Here is a 22,500-nt window from a genome sequence, read left to right on the forward strand (position 1 = left end):
GAGAGAGGGTGAGAGAGAGAGACGGAGAGAGGGTGAGAGAGAGAGACGGAGAGAGGGTGAGAGAGAGACGGAGAGAGGGTGAGAGAGAGACGGAGAGAGGGTGAGAGAGAGAGACGGAGAGAGGGTGAGAGAGAGAGACGGAGAGAGGGTGAGAGAGAGAGACGGAGAGAGGGTGAGAGAGAGACGGAGAGAGGGTGAGAGAGAGAGACGGAGAGAGGGTGAGAGAGAGAGACGAGAGGAGAGAGAGGGTGAGAGAGAGAGACGGAGAGAGGGTGAGAGAGAGAGACGGAGAGAGGGTGAGAGAGAGAGACGGAGAGAGGGTGAGAGAGACGGAGAGAGGGTGAGAGAGAGAGACGGAGAGAGGGGTGAGAGACGAGAGACGGAGAGAGGGTGAGAGAGAGAGACGGAGAGAGGGTGAGAGAGAGACGGAGAGAGGGTGAGAGAGAGAGACGGAGAGAGGGTGAGAGAGAGACGGAGAGAGGGTGAGAGAGAGTGAGGGAGAAACCGAGAGAGGGAGAAACCGAGAGAGGGAGAGTGAGAGACGGAGAGAGGGTGACTGTGGGGGGATGGGGTGACTGGATGGGGTGACTGGGTGTGGGGATGGGGTGACTGGGGGTGGGGATGGGGTGACGGTGTGGGGATGGGGTGACGGTGTGGGGATGGGGTGACTGGGTGTGGGGATGGGGTGACTGGGGGTGGGGATGGGGTGACTGGGGGTGGGGATGGGGTGACGGGGTGGGGATGGGGTGACGGTGTGGGGATGGGGTGACGGTGTGGGGATGGGGTGACTGGGTGTGGGGATGGGGTGATTGGATGGGGTGACTGGGTGGGGTGATGTGGGGTGGTGGGGTGACGGGGTGTCTGACTGGGTGGGAATTACTGACTGTGACTGGGTGGGGATTACTGACTGTCTGACTGGGTGGGGATTACTGACTGTCTGACTGGGTGGGGTGACTGGGCAGGGGGCAGGGGGGTGGGATGACTGACTTTTGACTGACTGGGTGGGGGGGAGTGACTGACTGGGGGGGGGGACTGACTGACTGGGTGGGGGGGGGGACTGACTGACTGGGTCGGGGGGTATGACTGACTGACTGGGTGGGGGGTATGACTGACTGGGTGGGGGGGTATGACTTACTGACTGGGTGGGGGTATGACTTACTGACTGGGTGGGGTGGGGGATAACTGACTGGGTGGGGTGGGGGGGATGACTGACTGACTGGGTGGGGTGGGGGGATGACTGACTGATTGGGGGGATGACTACCTCTGGTGTCCTACACGTGTACACACATACACACACACACACACACACACATACACACACACACACACACACACACACACACACACACACACTCACACTCTCTCTCGTTGGGGGGGGGGGGGGTGTCAGGGGGGAGTGGAGACAGCCACGGGGACCGAAGGGAACATGCCTGCCCCGCGCGTGCAGCCACAGGAGCGGAACCGGAGGGGGGGGGAAATCCCCTGCTGTCATAGCCTGCCCCGCGCGAGCAGCCACGGGGACAGGAGCAGAGACCAGAGGGGAAGCGGGTTTGGGGGGGTGGACACGACATTCCCATCTATCATCTCCTGCCCCGGGCGTGCAGCCACGGGGACAGGAGCGGGACCGGAGCACACGCGGGACAGGGTGGAAATCCCCCGCTGTCATCTCCTGCCCCGCGCGAGCAGCCACAGCCACAGCCACAGCCACAGCCACAGCCACAGCCACAGCCACAGCCACAGCCACAGCCACAGGGACAGGAGCGGAGATTGAGGGGATGAGGGGGGAAGCGCGAGCAGGAGACAGGGAACGAGGCGCGCGAGGAGCAGCCATTACTTACCCCTGCAGAGAAGGGCTCCATTCCACGTCACGGCCAATTGGCCAATCAGCCAGGAGGATATTTTTTTGTTATTTATTTATTTTTACATTTGTGGGAGGGGGGGGGAGCGGAAAGGGAGGGGGAAGCGGAGACAGCCACGGGGACCGAGGGGAACACCCCTGCTGGCATCGGGAGCAGCCACGGGCACTGGGGGAAAGCGGGGATCGTAGGGCAACCGGGACGGGAGGGGGGGGAGACATCGCCCGCTGTCATCTCCTGCCCCACGCATGCAGCCACAGGGACAGGAGCGGAACCGGAGGGCAAGCAGGACAGGGAGGGGGGGGGAGACATCGCCTGCTGTCATCTCCTGCCCCACGCGTGCAGCCACAGGGACAGGAGCGGAACCGGAGGGCAAGCGGGACAGGGGAGGTGGGGGAGACATCGCCCGCTGTCATCTCCGGCCCCGCGCGTGCAGCCACAGGGACAGGAGCGGAACCGTGGGACAGGGGGGGAAATCCCCTGCTGTCATCTCCTGCCCGACAGGAGCGGAGACTAGAGGGGATGAGGGGGGAAGCGCGGGCAGGAGACAGGGAGCAGCCATTACTTACCCCTGCAGAGAAGGGCTCCATTCCGCGTCACGACCAATTGGCCAATCAGCCAGGAGGATATTTGTATTTATTTATTTATTTAAAAAAAAAAAAAAAAAATTGCGCAGAGCAGGGGGAAAAAGTAGCTGGCCACCGGCCAATTTCCGTTCGCGCCTGGCGAGTGGGCGACCGGGTTTGTCGAGCACTGTATATGCAAATATAGCTGTATGCTCATCTGCATGTCTTAGGCAGGTCTGCTTTCCTGTGGAGGGTTTTTGTCACTTTTTTTACTCGCCATAACTTAACTCAGTATTATGGTTTGTGTGTGTGTGTGTGTGTGTGTGTGTGTGTGTGTGTCTGTATATATGTATATGTGATGTGTGTGTATACAGTATATATATATATATATATATATATATATATATATATATATATGTGTGTGTGTGTATATACACATACACATATATATATACACACACACACACACACTATATATAACATACACACACACACACACACACACTATATATAACATACACACACTCACTCCATCTCCCGCGCGGGCAGGGAGGCAGCCACGGTGATTGGGTAAGAAGGGGGACACATCACCCGCTCCCCACTCCCCCCCTTCCCCCACCAATGGGGGCAGCGCAATCCCCCTCCATCTCCCGTGCGGGCAGGGAGGCAGCCACGGTGATCGGGGAAGAAGGGGGACACATCACAGCAGCAGATCGGGAGCGAGCACACGTCACTGGGAGACTCATGAATATTCATGAGCTTCCACTGACGGACAGAAGCAGAAAATATAAACAGATCCCTTCACTAATTGTCACCAAATTTCGCTGATCAATACACGGAGACCGGATTGACCTGCAGCTATACTGTTCTTTAGTTAAGTAGAGATTGCACACATGAAACTATTAAAGTAAAAAATAAAATAAAATAAAAATAACGACTGAACTGCAGCTTTAATAAATTCTCTGCTCAGATGCTATATACAGCATGGCTTGCGAGTGCAGTCTAATTATTTAGAATTTCTGCTAATCTTATAACCTTGTCATGAAAGCGGGTCTCGGTAGACGACTTCTTGTGTTGCCATGGTGTGTTACCATGGACAAAATCATCTGTGTTTGGTTGCAGCTTACATGGTCGGCTTTTATGTCAATTGATTCTATATAAAGGGGATGCAGCTGACGATTAAAGGAAGATGTCATCATAGCGCTTATATAGTATATGACGTACTTTGTTGTTATTCCATAACTCAATACCCACTTTACTTAGAATAAAGAAGAGGAAGCATCTACTCATTGTAGTGACTATTATGAATTATTAAACCATTTACTCACTTTCCATTGTTTCACTGTAAACAGTGCTTCTCCAATAAAGGTTTGCCATTCATTTAATGAACACAGTAAAACAGCAGTTTATTTTCTCTATTGTGTGCAATATGAAACTTTATCTTTGCAATTTTCCCAGAAAAAAATATTGTATAACTACGTTTTTAAATTTCCCTTAACTTTCTACTTTGGGAAAAAAAGCACATACTGTACTGTGATTGCAATTGCTGAAACGATAAACACGGTGATTTATGTAGGGTTCACAGTTTTGCTCCATCATTAATCAACTTTTTGTTGTTCTGTAGACGGTCTCTGGGTACTCTGGGTACTAGTCTAAAGATATGTTCCTTCAAAGGCCAATTAACGTTCAGATGTTCTACATTACATAAGTGAAAAAGCAGATGACATTGGGATCCCTACAAAGCATTGTTTTCCTTTAAGATTTTATTGCACATACAGTATATCGCCTGAAAGCCTGCAGTGCTGTGTTGAAGGCTTATATGCTACGTCATTCCCCTGTTGGAACCAGTTAACATTGTTCCCAAATGACATGCGGATAGGGAGTTCTATGCTACCATGCAGCAAATGAAAGTTTAAACAAAAGGAGCTGAAGAGCACAATTATGTTAAAAGTTGAATGTGATATTATTTGACAGGTGTAAAAAACAAACAAAAAAAAAACAGGGGGTTCCTTGAAGACTAGTAAATGGACCAGTTTTGTAGAAGTATCATGAGTGAACCAAGTGTAGTGGTATGTTTAATAGGTTAAGAGCTGATTTGCACCGTTTTATAATATATTGGACAATTAGAGATACAGCGTGTGTTATTGCTGACGCACACCGGCAGGTGTTTTAATGCGTTATCCCCACCTTTTTCTTGGGCTCGTCAGATTGCTATGCAATGGTGTATGGGGGAGCGATAATGGCTGCTACATCTGCATAACTTTTTTTTAATTTATTTTTTTAAGATAAACCGTTTAAGTTTATCAGTGATTTGAATCTTTCTAAGGAAGCAGATTAAAACCTTTTATTTTAAACTGGCTTTGTGACCGTGCCTCTCTTAAATGCAACTGTGTGCCTAAGTATTTTGTAATTGGTTGTCACCGCCTTGTTGTTATGTGCCTGCATTTCAAGCCGGTAAACAGGGTTTAGCCCGTTATGACATTTGGGCAAGTCACCTTCTCATTGTATCAGGTACCAACATTTTGCATATCCCTTATAGGGCTGAAACGTGTATCTGAAAAACTGTGTGCAGCATTGTCCGTAACGTGTGTAGTCCGTGTTACACAAGAAATTATATTACTAATACGGTCTGATTCTTGGCTTGTATAAGGCTGGTGCTATACTTCCGTGCGCGTGCCCAGCAGTTATAGATGGCTGAGGTCAGCCAGCCCTTCTATACAAGGGCCGCGCGCGGCAGGGAGTGGGGAGCCGACAGACAGCAGGGAAGAGAAGGAAAATCATATTTTCGCGCCGTGTGTGTGTGTGTGTGTGTGTGTGTGTGTGTGTGTCTGCACAAATGTAATAAATATCTTATTTTTACCAATGTTTTTTTAATAAATAATAAATTACACATACATACATACATACATAGATACATACATACACATATACACACGCACACACACACATATACATACACACATAAACACAGTACCTTCACAGCTCACAGCATACACAGTATACACACAAAATGCATGCGGCACGTGCACACGCCTTCGAACAGGCGCGCGTGCGCACGGCCGCACACACTATATAACAGCCCTTACACTGGGCTGCTGCTTTCACCGTTACTGTACAAACTGATGTTATCGCAACTAAAGAATAAACAGCATAGTTTATCTGTTTGCTTTTTAAGTCGGCATTTAATTTGTTGTCTGCATGTCTAATCACTCTTGACGTGTCCTTTTGTGGCTGGTATCCAGCTCCCTTAGGCATAGAACGTCATTTCACATCCTCCCATAGTCACTAAGAGCTGGCTGCTAATAGAGAACACTTTCTAAATAAATTATTAGTGGTTGTTTATTACAGACACATCTTATTGTTAAAATAGCACTTTACTTGTAAAGATTTTAGACCTGTGTATCGTTATATAGCGCCCACAGTGTACTCTGTGCTTTACAAAAGAGAATACAGAACAGGCAATTATAATACAAGAAGTGCAACACACAATCGGAAAGGAAATCCCTGCCCCAGAGAGCTTACAATCTAAGACTCCAACACATTTGTACAATGTAGACAAAAGTATCGAAAATTACTTTGAACTATTTATACTTGTTTGATTTGTATGTAAATGGTGTTAATCATCATTTACCCTGTAGAACAGTGGTGGACAACATGAGTTACTTAACCTTGCAACACAATTATAGACATACATACATACATACGTTTTCAGAAGTATTCACCCTCCACCAATGTCACAAGCTGTTAAATTACAAATAATGTATGCACATTCCTTCAAACAAACTATTTTTAATCAAAGCTACAAAGCTGTAGTGGTTAAACACATAGGAGAAGGAGGTTCAATGTCGGCAAAGGTTGGAAAAAAAGTGAAATTTACTGGTTGCACAAGTATTCAGCCCCTCAAGTCAATTACTGATGAGTCTTTTTTTGGTCTTAATTCCAAGCATTATGCCTGGCGTAAGCCTAACACTGCACACCACCTAGTCAACACCATCCCAACTGTCAAGGTTGGTGGTGGCAACATCAAGTTTATGGGGACGATTCAGCAGGGACTGGGGAGCTTGTCAGGATAGAGGAGAGAATGGGTGGTGCAAAGTGCAGGCGAAGCCTTGAGGAAAACCTGTTTGAGTCGGCTAAGACTCTGAAACTGGGGGAGGAAATTCACATGTCCGAAGAACACTGACCCGAAGCAGAAATCCAAAGCCACATTGGAGTGGTTGAACAAGAAGAGAATTAATGTTCTTGAGTGGCCCAGTCAAAGTCCTGGTATCAATCCTATCGTACATTTATGGTGAGATTTGAAGATTACAGTCCATCGACGATCCCCAACAAACTGGATCAATTTTCCCATGAAAAATGGGCATAAATGTCACAACAAGTGATGTACCAGGTACCTGGAAAGTACTAGGCCTACCCGGCCATATTTAAAGTACCCGGAACCGGCCCAAGGCGCTGGGACCCGGTGCCGGGTAATTTCTGTTTTGCTCTGCTCCCTTGGTTTTCCTCTTGGAGAATTGCAGGAGCAGAGCAGCAGAAGAGACTTAAGCTGCGATTATAGTGACGGCGACGTCGCTGGCTGCAAGGCCTGTGACGTCATAAAAGGGGCAGCCAGAGGCACGGAAAAGCTCTCGATTGGCCACAAGGGGTGACCGTCGCCGAAAAAAATCAAATAACAGTGACAACCAAATTTTTGGTAGCACTGTCGCTCTGTCGCTTTGTCGCTGTCTCGTGCAGTGTAAGCGCACGCAACGGCAACAATGCATTTGTTTTGCCGTTGCGTCGCCGGCACCATAAGCGCAGCCTGAAGCAGCCGGCGGCGGAGGTTGAGGAAGACATCACATCCACATGGTAGCATGAGGTCACGTGAGCCCGTGGCGTCATTTGACCCCGGGTTACCAGGACGACGCATCGCCCGAAGGGTTAGGGTTCCCTTCGGGCACAACCTCCTCTCTCCAACCCTAACCCTAATTTAACTTAAATTCTTAAATACCTGGGGGGAGAGCGCGGGACCTCTAACTCCTGCGCCCTCCCACCCTAGAAAATCTAGCGCCCCCCTTGTTTGCGCACCGCTGCTATAGATCATGCCTCTTTTAATTTAAACTTTTACAAATTACATGTATTCCATAGAGCATAATGGGTTATATACCCTGATCTTCTTAAAAGCATGCAACTGAAAGGGTCCAGTTGCATTTATTTTAGATCCAAGTGACCCTTTATTTTTTGGGAAGGGATGTACTTAAAATTAAAAAATAAATAAAACATTTGGTATCTTGTACATTTATATTTTTTATTTTTATATGAAGCAAAACATACAAAGTCTCCCTGAACCTCTTTTTCCCCATGTAAGTTTAACCACTTGTCTGGTGGCTTATAGTTAATTATAATAACTTTATATAGCGCTTTTCTCCCAATGGGACTCAAACCTTCAGTTACAAAAAGGGATAAAGACGAAAACATTTAAGGTTATAAACAAGACCATACACAAAGTTCCAGTTCAAGAAGAAACGAGCATAGGGCTATAGTAACTTAATATTATTTAATAAACCAGCGTGAGCAATGTTTTTGCTTTCTGTTTCTTAACTTTGCTTTTCTTAAGGAGTGTCTTAAAGCTGCAGTTCAGTCTTTTTTTTTTTTTTTTTTACATTTATTTTTTTACTTCAATAGTTTTATGTGTGCAATCTCTAATTAGCTAAAGAACTGTATAGCTGCCGGTCAATTCGTTTTCCATGTATTGATAGGTCGAAATTTGGTGACATATTAAAAGCTGGGATTTGTTTATAATCTGCTTGACTGGCAGTGGAAGCTCATGAATATTCATGAGCACTCCTGCACTGACATGTGCTAGAGGGAGGGCAGGGCTGACAGAGGGGTGTGCCAGGGCTTGTGACAGGACATGAACGGGCAGTGCCTTAGCAAATGGCTGTTAAAATAGAATACAAGAAAATTGGTCTTTCAAAGTTGTTGTTTTTTAAAACAGAAAATGCTAAAAGTATTTTTTCTTACTACAGAACTGATTTATTAAAAAACACACACATGCAGGATATTGACTGAACTGCAGCTTTAATGCCCAAGAAGTCTGTAATGACTTAAGTAAATATTTCAATACACACGCCTATGTATTTAAATTTGTTATTTTTTTTTTTTTTTTAAATTGTAGCCCAATATTGTGACAATCATTGATTTTGTTTCAAATGTATTTTATTTTTATGGTATATACTGTATGTGTATTTTATTTTGGTTAATGCCAAAAACACTAATTTGACTAATGGGGATCTTTGGCATTAGTTAAAGACGTATGTCCATCAAGTTCAACCTATGCTAAATTTAGACAACAGATACTTTATCCTATATCTATACTTACTCATTGATCCAGAGGAAGGCAAACAAAAAACCCCAATGTGATATCATCCAATGATATCTCAGAAGGAGAAAAATAAATTCCTTCCTGACTCCAAGAATTGGCAATCGGATTAATCCTTGGATCAACATCCTTCCCATGTATACTTATTTGGTATATCCCTGTATACCTTTCCCATCTAAAAAGATGTCCAACCTTTTTTTGAATAAATCTATTGTATCTGCCATCACAGTCTCCATGGGTAATGAATGACATAATTCCACGAGAGTGCCACTGCCCCTCTGGCACTCGCAGTCATATGACAGCTTCTCCTAAGCTGACACGAGATTGCTCCGTACTGATGTGGGAAGGTGAGGAGGAGTCCTTCCATTACACTGTACTGCAGATTGCATCCTGCGCTCTCCTCTAAAAATACAAGCGACTATTTGTGATGTAGTCACTACATCATGGGGCCACTAATCCCTTTGTACCCCCCTACTGTCCAAAATTCACTTTCATCCTAAGGGACAACCCCTTTTAAGAAATTGTTACCTATATTATGTTGTAGTTTGACTTTGAATACGATCTCTCATAAAAATTTAGATGCCAGCTGTCTACTGATGTTACATTATTTGCTACGGACTTGTTCAGTCCTGTCGATTATACTCAAATATTATTTATAGACCACTAAATGCATAACTTAATTGGACCTCACTTGAATATTGTACTTATTTGATCATTCTATTAAGCAGAAAGTTGAATTAGTTGTGTAAGTAACTTGTGTGTGCCTTTATTACATCTGTTGCAGATGTGATGTCATTGTCACAGTGATTAGAAGAACTACTGTCAGTTCTGATTGTATTGTGTAGCATTAGAACAAACCTCTAATTGCAGTCTGGTGTGTTTTGATCTGTCTCCCAAGCTGCTTACAGTATGCCTTAAATTAAGCAATAGCTCAGATTAGACTTGTAAAAGCCTTCATGATTAGTTAAATCTAATTTAACGTAAGTGCAATTTTTGCAGATTTTTTTGTTGTTATTTATAGCCTTCCCTATCTTGAAGCTAACATCATACAAACACAATATAGCCTCTACAGTATGTTTCTATCATGCGATATAGTTATTATTATTTGTAAATTTTTTTAACTAAAGATGTTCTTGGTGTTAATGTTGTTTTGAGGGTCAACCCTCTATTAAAGCCTAACATCTGATAATATTTTTATGTTTTATTGCCCTGCAATAAATATTGTGTGGCAGTCTAAAAACTACTATGAGTGCAACAGCAATCTGAATATGGTAGTCTAGGAATACCTCCATACAGATGCACTTTTCCATTACAAACTCCCACCTGACCTGTACAAGTTCTGATTTTGTGTAAACTAATGCTCATGGATGATGAGCAGGTGATATTAAACTACTGTACACCTCACAACAATCTGTAATAGTGATTTAAATGCTCCAAATAGGGTTATGGTGCAAAATAATGTACTTTTAATTGAGTACAGTTATTACAAGGTCAAGATTGGGTTTCATAATGTTTGCTATAATGAATGAATGTTCAGTGGCATTGTCAACTGTAGACTCATAGGAGGAAAATACGTACGTATTTTTTTATTTTTCTTGTGGAAACGGATAAATACATTTTCTTTTGTAACCTGATATAAGCACTACCTGCATAGCATGACATGTTAGCCACATTTTAATAATATGATCAGTTTGTTTATAGAACGTTCTGTATGCTCGAGCCATCCTTGAGAGAGAAAAAACCCCTCTCGTTTTGTGCGATATTTCAGCATTTTGTGTTTATTGTAAATCATAATTGGATCATACCACTATGTTTTGTTTTTGGCAACTAGATATTTGTATACCTTAAAGGAAACACCAGTCAAAAATGTTTGAGGCAATATAATGAGAAACATGCTATCTATGTACTTTCAGGTTTTCTTTCTTGCATTGTGCACTGGTCTTTACAATTGTGTTCAGTTTGATTCCACAGCAAAAGCTTGCAGTAGGGCAATGCACTTTCTGGGTCTGTGTACTGCACTCATTGTCCGTGCTCCTTTATTAGGAGCATTTCTCGTCATAATTCATCTAACTAAAATATGTGTGTGTGTGTGTGTGTGTGTATATATTATTTACATGCTAAACGTTGCAGGCAGTGTGAGGCTGAGAGGAAAGAAACGCTGGATCCTCTTCCCCTGATGTCTCACTGACCAGAAGCAAGGAACTGGAGGTGCTAGTTCACGGAGGGATTTCCTGTGCGGTGCACCCGACCGGAGGGACGTCATTTCCGGTTGCTCAGACCATGCGGAGAGCAGACAGGAGAGGACTCCATTGCTGATACCAGACGGCAGTACTGGCTTATGAGAGCCTATCTCATACCTGCTTTTAAACCCTGTACTTTTGTGAGTGGGCATTTGACTGATTTTATTGTTCTATAAACTAATTGTTATACTTTAATGCACTAGGTGTGCGCCTGTTTCTTTTCTTTATTTATATATATATATATATAGCACTGTGTGCTCATTTGCATGTCATTTCCCAGAATCCCTTGCTGCTGTGGAAGTGCTGTGTGCTGGGTGATAATGGTGAAAGGCGGGGTTGCAGACCTGTCTAAGACATGCAGATGAGCATACAGTTGTATTTACATTTATATATATATATACAGCAGCGGCAGCTTTTATTCGAGCAAAAGGCGCCGGCTGCATGCGTCTGGGAAGCGGGTAGCCGCGGCGCGTGGCGGCGCACTGTGACGTCACAGTCACATGCGCGCCCGGCTTCCCCGGCTTCCCCAGGCTTCCCCAGGCTTCCCCGACACCCCTGGAGATCAAATTAAGGTAAGCGGGGGTGCGGGCAAGCAGAGGGTCAGAGCAGGAGCCGGGTTCGGGGTCGGGAAGGGGAGTAAATTGCGCGCGAAGTGGAGGGGGGGTGCGTGGGGGAAACGCGACGGCGCGCGGTTATTACTGGCGGCAGCTGGGGTAGATCACGGCATGCCGCCGGCATTTAGTTCAATAAAAGATGTCGCTACTCTATATATATATATATATATATATATATATATATATATATATATATATATATATATATATATATATATAAACACAGAAGAAAAAGAAACCTCTAAAGTAGCACTCAGACAATAATTTGCAAAAATATAAAGGGTACTTTAATTAAATCCAAAAGATAACAGAAATACAAACAACTGACTGATGAGACTGCCTGTCTAAAAAATAAATTGGTGGACACAAAAAAAAAGATCAAAAACACAGTGTAATAAACCCAGAAAAAATAAAACTAAAAAATCGATGCCCTAAGAGAAACCTTGCTCACTGAGGGAAAGAGTAGTTTCCCGCAGTGCAGCAGTACAGACCGGCCGGTCACAAAAGATGTTAATGACTAATAGACATCATAAATCAAAAAAATGCAAAACTGAGAGAATATATACAGAAAAAAAAAAAATTATATACATGTGCTGTACTGATAGCAGTGAGAGTGTCAGATACACAGGGGTAAGCCTAATACAATTGTATAATGCTATAACAGGGAATATATGAAAAATAGTTCATTTAGTGACCCAAATACACAAATATAAACAGATGGGAAAAACAAAGGGAGAGATGAATAAACAGAAATACTCAGCTCCTTGAGAATGAAACACTGCAATCATCAATCAGCACAGCACAGTCCACAAATAAAGTCCAAGATATTGGACAGTGTTGATAGTCCCAAATAAGACTGAAGGCAGGCAGGGTCAGCAACAGCAAAAATTAAAATTAGCCCACTAACGCGTTTCGCCCACAAAGGCTTCCTCACGAGTGGTCTAACCCTAACCCTAACCCTAACCCTATATATTGTTTCCCCTGAGGAAGGTCCCATTTTGGAGGACCGAAACGTTGGGTTTCTTGATGTACCACTATTTTCACCAATACACTTCGAGAAGTTTTCTACAATTGATTGCTGTCTTTTGCTTTACCAGACCTTGGAACGGTAACGTATGTGTATATATATATAAATAGTACTTGACAAATCACCCAAAAATCTACTCGCCGAACCAAAAAATCTACTCGCCACCTAGTCCCGCCCCAACCCCGCCTCTAGTCCCGCCCCCAACCCCGCCTCTAATCCCGCCCCCCAGCCCCGCATTTAAAAAAACCCATAAATGAAATAAATTGAATAAATTCCTAGTAAGAACATTCGTTTTTGACATTAGTTTATTTATTGTATTACATTATACTACAATTAGCCCTTGTTGTATGTGTGTGTATAAATGTCAAATCTAGAAAAAAAAAGCCAGATGTGAATGACTAGTTTCCTGCACCCCTTAACTAGTGTCTGGATGCCCCCGCTTCACAATATTTAAAGCAGCAATCCCGCCTGGGATCTTACCGGGGGAGAGAGAGAGTGTGTGTGGGGGAGAGAGAGAATGTGTGGGGGGAGAGAGAGAATGTGTGGGGGGAGAGAGAGAGTGTGTGGGGGGAGAGAGAGAGTGTGGGGGGGAGAGAGAGAGTGTGTGGGGGGAGGGAGAGAGAGAGTGTGTAGGGGGAGAGAGAGAGAGTGTGTGGGGGGAGAGAGAGTGTGGGGGAGAGAGAGAGTGTGTGGGGGAGAGAGAGAGAGTGTGGGGGGGAGAGAGAGAGTGTGGGGGGGGGGGGGAGAGAGAGAGTGTGGGGGGGGGGGGGAGAGAGAGAGTGTGGGGGAGAGAGAGTGTGTTTGGGGGAGAGAGAGTGTGTTTGGGGGAGAGAGAGAGTGTGTGTGGGGGGAGAGAGAGAATGTGTGGGGGGAGAGAGAGAGTGTGGGGGGGAGAGAGAGAGTGTGTGGGGGGAGAGAGAGAGAGTGTGTGGGGGGAGAGAGAGTGTGGGGGAGAGAGAGAGTGTGTGGGGGGAGAGAGAGAGTGTGTGGGGGGAGAGAGAGAGTGTGTGGGGGGGAGAGAGAGAGTGTGTGGGGGGAGAGAGAGAGTGTGTGGGGGGAGAGAGAGAGTGTGGGGGGAGAGAGAGAGTGTGGGGGGAGAGAGAGAGTGTGGGGGGAGAGAGAGAGCGTGGGGGGAGAGAGAGAGTGTGGGGGGAGAGAGAGAGTGTGTGGGGGGAGTGTGGGGGGAGAGAGAGAGTGTGTGGGGGGGAGAGAGAGAGTGTGTGGGGGGAGAGAGAGAGTGTGTGGGGGGAGAGAGAGAGTGTGGGGGGAGAGAGAGAGTGTGTGTGGGGGAGAGAGAGAATGTGTGGGGGGAGAGAGAGAGTGTGTGTGGGGGAGAGAGAGAGTGTGTGGGGGGGAGAGAGAGAGTGTGTGGGGGGAGAGAGAGTGTGTGGGGGGAGGAGAGAGTGTGTGGGGGGGAGAGAGAGAGTGTGGGGGGAGAGAGAGTGTGTGTGGGGGGAGAGAGAGTGTGTGTGGGGGGAGAGAGAGTGTGTGGGGGGAGAGAGAGAGTGTGTGTGGGGGGAGAGAGAGTGTGTGGTGGGGGGAGAGAGAGTGTGTGTGGGGGGAGAGAGAGTGTGTGGGGGGAGAGAGAGTGTGTGGGGGAGAGAGAGAGTGTGTGGGGGGAGAGAGAGAGTGTGTGGGGGGTGAGAGAGAGTGTGTGGGGGGAGAGAGAGAGTGTGTGGGGGGGAGAGAGGAGTGTGTGTGGGGGGAGAGAGAGAGAGTGTGTGTGGGGGGGAGAGAGAGAGAGAGTGTGTGTGGGGGGAGAGAGAGAGAGAGTGTGTGTGGGGGGAGAGAGAGAGAGTGTGTGTGGGGGGAGAGAGAGAGAGTGTGTGTGGGGGGGAGAGAGAGAGTGTGTGTGGGGGGAGGAGAGAGGTGTGTGTGGGGGGAGAGAGGTGTGTGTGGGGGGGAGAGAGTGTGTGTGGGGGGAGAGAGGTGTGTGTGGGGGGAGAGAGAGTGTGTGTGGGGGGAGAGAGAGTGTGTGTGGGGGGAGAGAGAGTGTGTGTGGGGGGGGAGAGAGAGAGTGTGTGTGGGGGGAGAGAGAGAGAGTGTGTGTGGGGGGAGAGAGAGAGTGTGTGTGGGGGGGAGAGAGTGAGTGTGTGTGGGGGGGAGAGAGAGAGTGTGTGTGGGGGGAGAGAGAGAGTGTGTGTGTGGGGGGAGAGAGAGAGGTGTGTGTGGGGGGGAGGGAGAGAGAGTGTGTGTGGGGGGAGAGAGAGAGAGTGTGTGTGTGGGGGGAGAGAGAGAGGAGAGAGTGTGTGTGGGGGGAGAGAGAGAGAGTGTGTGTGGGGGGAGAGAGAGAGGTGTGTGTGGGGGGAGAGGAGAGAGTGTGTGTGGGGGGGAGAGAGAGAGAGTGTGTGTGGGGGGAGAGTGAGAGAGGTGTGTGGGGGGGAGAGAGAGAGAGTGTGTGGGGGGGAGAGAGAGAGTGTGTGTGGGGGGAGAGAGAGGTGTGTGTGGGGGGGAGAGAGAGAGTGTGTGTGGGGGGAGGAGGGAGGTGTGTGTGGGGGGAGAGAGTGTGTGTGTGGGGGGAGAGAGTGTGTGTGGGGGAGAGAGTGTGTGTGGGGGGGAGAGAGAGAGTGTGTGTGGGGGGGGAGAGAGAGTGTGTGTGGGGGGAGAGAGAGAGAGTGTGTGTGGGGGGAGAGGGAGAGTGTGTGTGGGGGGAGAGGGAGGTGTGTGTGGGGGGAGAGAGAGAGAGTGTGTGTGGGGGGAGAGAGAGAGTGTGTGTGGGGGGGAGAGAGAGAGTGTGTGGGGGGGAGAGAGAGTGTGTGTGGGGGGTGAGAGAGAGTGTGTGTGGGGGGGGAGAGAGAGAGAGAGTGTGTGTGTGGGGGAGAGAGAGAGAGAGTGTGTGTGTGGGGGGGGAGAGAGAGAGTGTGTGTGGGGGCAGAGAGAGAGAGAGAGAGAGTGTGTGTGTGGGCGGAGAGAGAGAGAGAGAGTGTGTGTGTGGGGGGGGGAGAGTGTGTGTGTGGGGGGGGGGGTGGGGGGAGAGAGGGTGTGTGGGGGGGAGAGAGAGAGGGTGTGTGGGGGGAGAGAGAGTGCGCGTGTGGGGGGAGAGAGAGTGCGCGTGTGGGGGGAGAGAGAGAGTGCGTGTGGGGGGAGAGAGAGAGTGCGTGTGGGGGGAGAGAGTGTGCGTGTGGGGGGAGAGAGTGTGCGTGTGGGGGGAGAGAGAGTGTGCGTGTGGGGGGAGAGAGAGTGTGCGTGTGGGGGGAGAGAGAGTGTGCGTGTGGGGGGAGAGAGTGTGCGTTTGGGGGGAGAGAGTGTGCGTGTGGGGGAGAGAGTGCGTGTGGGGGGAGAGAGTGTGCGTGTGGGGGGAGAGAGTGTGTGTGGGGGGAGAGAGTGTGAGAGTGCGTGGGGGAGAGTGTGAGAGTGCGTGGGGGAGAGTGCGTGGGGGAGAGTGCGTGGGGGAGAGTGCGAGAGTGCGTGGGGGGAGAGTGGGAGAGTGTGTGGGGGAGAGTGGGAGAGTGTGTGGGGGAGAGTGGGAGACAGACAGACAGACAGAGACTAAGGCTGGGGCCATAGAGGGGTGAGCAGTTCGGAGGCGCGCTGACGCTGAGCCAGCGGGCGCGATCGGGAGGCTGGGGGAGACTGAGGGAGGCGGGGCAGTGACGTCGCTGGGCCAATCGCCTGCGACGCACCGACGTCAACGTCACGGCGCCGACTTCACGGCGCCGTGACGTTGAGCTGCTCCGCGCTGATTGGATTTTTTTTCAGCCGACAGCGCGCTGAAAAACAGTTTGGCTGTCGGCTGAAAACTCCAGCGCCTCAGCACGCCTGGGGACGCTCGCGTGAGCCCCTCTCAAGGCATCCTCATTGAGGATGCAGGGGCTCAGCGCGGCCTGTCCTTCTATGGACAGAGACACAGAGACACAGAGACACAGAGACACAGAGAAAGAGAGAGGCGCACAGAGAAAGAGAGAGGCACGCACAGAGAAAGAGAGAGGCACGCACAGAAAAAGAGAGAGACGCACAGAAAAGAGAGAGACGCAAAGAAAAAGAGAGTGAAAAAGAGAGAGACGCACAGAAAAAGAGAGAGACGCACAGAAAAAGAGAGAGACGCACAGAAAAAGAGAGAGACGCACAGAAAAAGAGAGAGACGCACAGAAAAAGAGAGAGACGCACAGAAAAAGAGAGAGACGCACAGAGAGACAGAGACCACGCACAGAAGAGACCAGAGACCACGCACACAGAGAGACAGAGACCACGCACACAGAGAGACAGAGACCACGCACACAGAGAGACAGAGACCACGCACACAGAGAGACAGAGACCACGCACACAGAGAGACAGAGACCACGCACACAGAGAGACAGAGACCACGCACACAGAGAGACAGAGACCACGCACAGAGAGACAGAGACCACGCACAGAGAGACAGAGACCACACACACAGAGAGACAGAGACCACACACACAGAGAGACAGAGACCACGCACAGAGAGACAGAGACCACGCACAGAGAGACAGAGACCACGCACAGAGAGACAGAGACCACGCACAGAGAGACAGAGACCACGCACAGAGAGACAGAGACCACGCACAGAGACACAGACCACGCACAGAGACACAGACCACGCACAGAGACACAGACCACGCACAGAGAGAATGAGAGACAGAGAGAGTGCGAGGGCGACACAGGGAAAGGGCGACACAGGGAGAAGGCGGGGACGACACAGGGAGAGGGTGACACACACACTGACACGCAGAGACACACTGACACGCAGAGACACACTCACACGCAGAGACACACTCACACGCAGAGACACACTCACACGCAGAGACACACTCACACGCAGAGACACACTCACACGCAGAGACACACTCACACGCAGAGACACACTCACACGCAGAGACACACTCACACGCAGAGACACACTCACACGCAGAGACACACTCACACGCAGAGACACACTCACACGCAGACACACACTCACACGCAGACACACACTCACACGCAGACACACACTCACACGCAGACACACACTCACACGCAGACACACACTCACACGCAGACACACACTCACACGCAGACACACACTCACACGCAGACACACACTCACACGCAGACACACACTCACACGCAGACACACACTCACACGCAGACACTCAGACACACGCAGACACTCAGACACACGCAGACACTCAGACACACACTCACTCAGACACACACTCACTCAGACACACACTCACTCAGACACACACTCACTCAGACACACACTCACTCAGACACACACTCACTCAGACACACACTCACTCAGACACAGACAGACACTCACAGACACAGAGTCTGTCACTCACACACACACTCACCGGGTCGCACGTGGCAGCAGTGGGGGCTCCGCACGGCAGTGGGCCCTCCACATGGCAGGAGGGCCTCTGCAAGACAGGGGAGGGTCACACATCGCAGCGGGGGCCTCCGCAAGGCAGCAGCAGCAGCTCCCCCCCCTCCCCCCGAAACGGCCGACGCCGCAGCATGCTCCCCGGACACCCCGGGCAGCAAGCGAGGATCGGGGGCAGGAGATTAGGTGGAGATCATGGGCAGGAGGCGGCCTGGCGCAGGAGGCGCGCACGGGGGAAGCTGGGTTGGTGCTTCCCCCTCCGTATCAAGTTGGGAGCGGGTGGGGACTGGGTAGCGCTCGGGGCTTGTGTTGGCGCTTCCCCCTCCGTCCTACGTAGGGAATGGAGGGGGGGGGGCTGGGTTGCGCGCGGGCTTGTTTTGGGCTTCCCCCTCCGTCCCACGTGGGGAGCGGAGGGGGGAGGGTGCGGGGGGGCTGAATTGCGCGCGGCGCTTGTTTTGGGCTTCCCCCTCCGTCCCACGTGGGGAGCGGGGGGGGGAAGGGTGTGGGGGATTCTGGTTGCTGGGGGGAACAGGCAGCGCAGAGGGCAGGACACCCTGCTTGCCCTGTGCATGCGCGCCGGGACCACGGGATTCGCCGCCATTTTTTTTAAACTTTTTTAAAAAAAATGTAATTAACAGGCGTCCGGCCGGGCCCCCCCTGACTCACGGGAGGAGATCTGGGGGGGAGGAGATCTGGGGGGGAGGAGATCAGGGGGGGGGAGGAGATCAGGGGGGGGAGGAGATCAGGGGAAGGGGCTCTTCCCCGCGTTAACCCAATCGGAGGGGGATTATTTATTTATTTAAAAAAAAAAAATCCTGGGCACGAGCAGGGGAATTCATAGAGCTGCAGCACGGCTCGCCACGGGCGAGTGGTTATCATTATTTGTCGAGCACTGTATCTGTATGTATGTATGTATGTATGTATATATATATATATATATATATATATATTTATACATACATACATACATACATACATACCATACGATACTGGTTGCAACACGACATCAAGGGACAGCACGCAGGCAAGTAAATCATAAATTTTCTATATTTGATAGAAGACACAAAAACCGACGTTTCGGTCCCCCAGTGGGACCTTTCTCAAGGTGGTGCCTTGATATATATATTGATATAATATATATTATTTATATATATATATATTATATATAAAGTGAAAAGAGAGGCGCTCTCTCCTAGTGTAATATTGCTTGAAAAATTTATTACACTAATAAAATCAATTGTTGCGCAACTCACAAACAACGACTGATAGCTCGCAGATTTGAGTATAATACTCAGACATTCCCAGCTGTATCAGCCGTTGTTTGTGAGTTGAACCACAATTGATTTTATTAGTGTAATAAATTGTTCAAGCAATATTACACCAGGAGAGCGCGCCTCTCTTTTCCCTTCCCTTTTATCTTTTTACAGATTATCTCTGGGATCAGTTTCCCTTGTGGAGAAGGCTACCAGGAACTCCCAAATCTCCACTTTGGAACATTTATTTTTTATTTCTTGCTTGGACTTTATACAAGGACTGAGTATATTTTATTGTGTTCAGGTATTTCTCTCTTTACAGGATTAGTGTGTTATAGGTTCCTTCTGTTATATTTAAGTTCTTTTAGAGTCATTTTTATTAGATTTTGTTCATTATAGCGCTTTTATAGTTTGTATATATATATATATATATATATATAGTGTGTGTGTGTATATATATATATATATATATATATATATATATATATATATATATATATATATATATATATATATATATATACACACACAGTGCAGTAGAGTTCATAACTGTTGAAATTAAACTCTCTAGAAAGCAGAATTAACAGGAACAGATGTATTTTTCCCAGTGATTGAAAATGTCCTGATTCTATTTTTGAGATATTAAAGGAGCAATCCCTCCTAGGACCAAAGTGTACCAATGGCAGTAGTTAAATGTAGGTTATTGACACAATTTTTATTGAAATCAAACAAGTATCGGTATTTTAAAATATATATATTTAATTTAGGAGGAATTGCTCTAAGAATCTATACCTGCACTTTTTATTTTATAGTGTGGCTATACCGTTTTGTTGGACAAAAGGACTGTTTTCCCCTTGTTATAGCTTCCTTGTCATTTGACCTTTGTAACCCACGCAGTAATCTGTGCCAAGAATTGATTATTCATGCCTAGAAACGGGTTTGTCCTTTGTTGTGCCATTGATGCTCTTTAATTAAAGAGAGGGCGAGTGAGCTACAGGCGAAGATAGTATTTGCCTCGTCTGCTTCCACATCTGCACATTCTGCACGTGTTTTTTTGTCCCAGAGATGAAGTTTGAAGGTTTGTTACATTATTTATCACCACATACTGTAATGGCTTTGGATTTGTGGTGGCAGTAGCAGGAGTCCAAGCTTTTGACCCAGGGACTCTTAAGATGGCACATTTTTCCCGAAATGGTACAATAGAATTGCATCAGAGACTACAGCATTCCCAAACACAGCATCCTCATCAGCAACTGCAGCAGGTGTTGAGTATGCAAAGATCTTACAGCTCATCAACGTTACCTGCATCCTCTAAAAACAAAGGCAAATTCACTAACCTGCGTGACAGTGTGAAAAGGAGTCCCACCAGAAGCACAGCCAAAGTTAAAGCAACTAGTGGCTGGTGGTCTGATGGCTCATGGTCAAACTATTCATTTGTGAAGGTATGGGCTTTTTATTTCTGGTGTTTAAAAGTCCTTAATGGGAAAGATTCAAGGCCATGCACATTGTGATAACATTTATTAATGGTTAACTTGGTGTGTCAAGTAGTATTCCATTTTTTAGTTTGATTTTTAAATGAGCTACAGTAGCTATGATTTTGACATGAGACTTTTGCCAGTAATGTTTTGTTAATTGTCTGTTCAAAACTTGCTTAACACTGTTTTTGCCTAATCCTTCTTAAAATGATTTGTAATATGGAAGTTTTATGATGCTTTGTGAGTCAGAAGCAGTAACAGAGAAGACAACTTCAAAACATATATATTTGTTTTTTTTTTACACATCCATGACCTGAATGTACATCTGTTTTTGTTAAAACAGATAAAAGCAAGAAATTAAGCATTTCTTATTGGATTAGGCTGCGCTTATAGTGCCTGGCAACGCGACGTCTCTCCAAAACAAATACATTGACTCCGTCGCAAGAGCTTATAGTAAGCGCGACGGAGCATCGTTGCAACCAAAAATGTTGAAGCCGGGTAAATTTGATTTTTATAGACACAGTCGCCACATGTAACTGTCTCTAAACCAATCCGAGAGTGCTGCCCGCCCCCTTTGTGACGTCACTGGCCTTGTCGCCAGCGATGTCGCTTAAAACTGAATTATAACTTTCGCTAGTGGCGACGGGTGACGTCATTGGTCTCGTTGCCGACACTATAAGCGCGGCCTTAGGCCTCTCGTAGCAAATCAGTCACATATGGGATTCAAAGATAACACACAGGAAGTATGGAAATTAAAAAATGCACAGATAAACATTGTATTTAAATGTCAATTTTTTCCCGTTAACACGGATAAACAGAGACTTTATTTCTTAAAATATGAACCGGAACACACCCCCCTCCTCCCCCCCATAAACACAAATTTCACACAAAAAATATTTACTATTATATGAATGCCCTTCCTTAATGGCATGAAATGTAGCACACACTAAATTAGGAATAAACAGAACATATACTATGTTACAATGATTTCAGATTTGCAGCCATGCTTTACTTCTTTTCTTGCAAATTCCCAACTCTGAGTTATCTCATAGCACGAAAGCTCATGCTCTAGGTTTATGTGGCAGGACTCTATGTATACTGTATATACATGTATATACTGTATACACAGTTGTGTGAAAAAGAAAGTACACCTTCTGTGAATTCTATGGTTTTACATATCAGGACATAATAACAATCATCTGTTCCTTAGCAGGTCTAAAAATTGGGTAAATACAACCTCAGATGAACAACACATGACATATTACACGGTCATGATTTATTTAACAAAAATAAAGCCAAAATGGAGAAGCTGTGTGTGAAAAACGACGTACACCCTTACTGCTTCCATAGAAATTAAGATGCTAAGTAGCAGACAGGTGCTGCTAATCAAAAGCCCTTGATTAATTGATCATCAGCAAGTGTGACAACCTCTATAAAAGCTGAAGTTTTAGCGGTTTGCTGGTCTGGAGCATACAGGTGTGTGTTAACACGATGCCAAGGAGGAAAGACATCAGCAATGATCTTAGAGAAGCAATTGTTGCTGCCCATCAATCTGGGAAGGGTTATAAGGCCATTTCCAAACAATTTAAAGTCCATCATTCTACAGTTAGAAAGATTATTCAAAAGTGGAAAACATTCAAGACAGTTGCCAATCTCCCAGGAGTGGACGTCCCAGCAAATTCACCCCAAGATCAGAGAAATTGCAAAAAAAACAAGAGTTACTGCACCGACACACTTTATTCGAGCAAATACCCAGTATGTACCTGGCAGATACCTGGAATGCGC

The 22,500-nt window shown here is 47.3% G+C and overlaps 1 protein-coding gene across 30 annotated transcripts in view; it reads left to right on the forward strand.

Annotated features, from left to right (window-relative positions):
• The window catches only part of DLG1 (discs large MAGUK scaffold protein 1), a 257,330-nt gene that overhangs the window by 105,836 nt on the left and 128,994 nt on the right, over nt 1-22,500 (forward strand). The window contains exon 1 of one of the 30 annotated variants that reach the window (XM_075571156.1): nt 10,920-11,163. The exons of 27 other annotated variants lie outside the window; for them this stretch is intronic. In XM_075571156.1, the coding sequence (XP_075427271.1) occupies nt 11,122-11,163 (42 nt within the window). In that variant the 5' untranslated portion in view covers nt 10,920-11,121. Of the gene's footprint in view, nt 1-10,919; nt 11,164-20,260; nt 20,683-22,500 lie in introns of those variants that run through there. 2 more of the 30 variants (XM_075571150.1, XM_075571148.1) reach the window with 2 other exon arrangements.

Source organism: Ascaphus truei, chromosome 14 (assembly GCF_040206685.1).
Source record: "Ascaphus truei isolate aAscTru1 chromosome 14, aAscTru1.hap1, whole genome shotgun sequence".
Taxonomy (NCBI): Eukaryota; Metazoa; Chordata; class Amphibia; order Anura; family Ascaphidae; genus Ascaphus; species Ascaphus truei.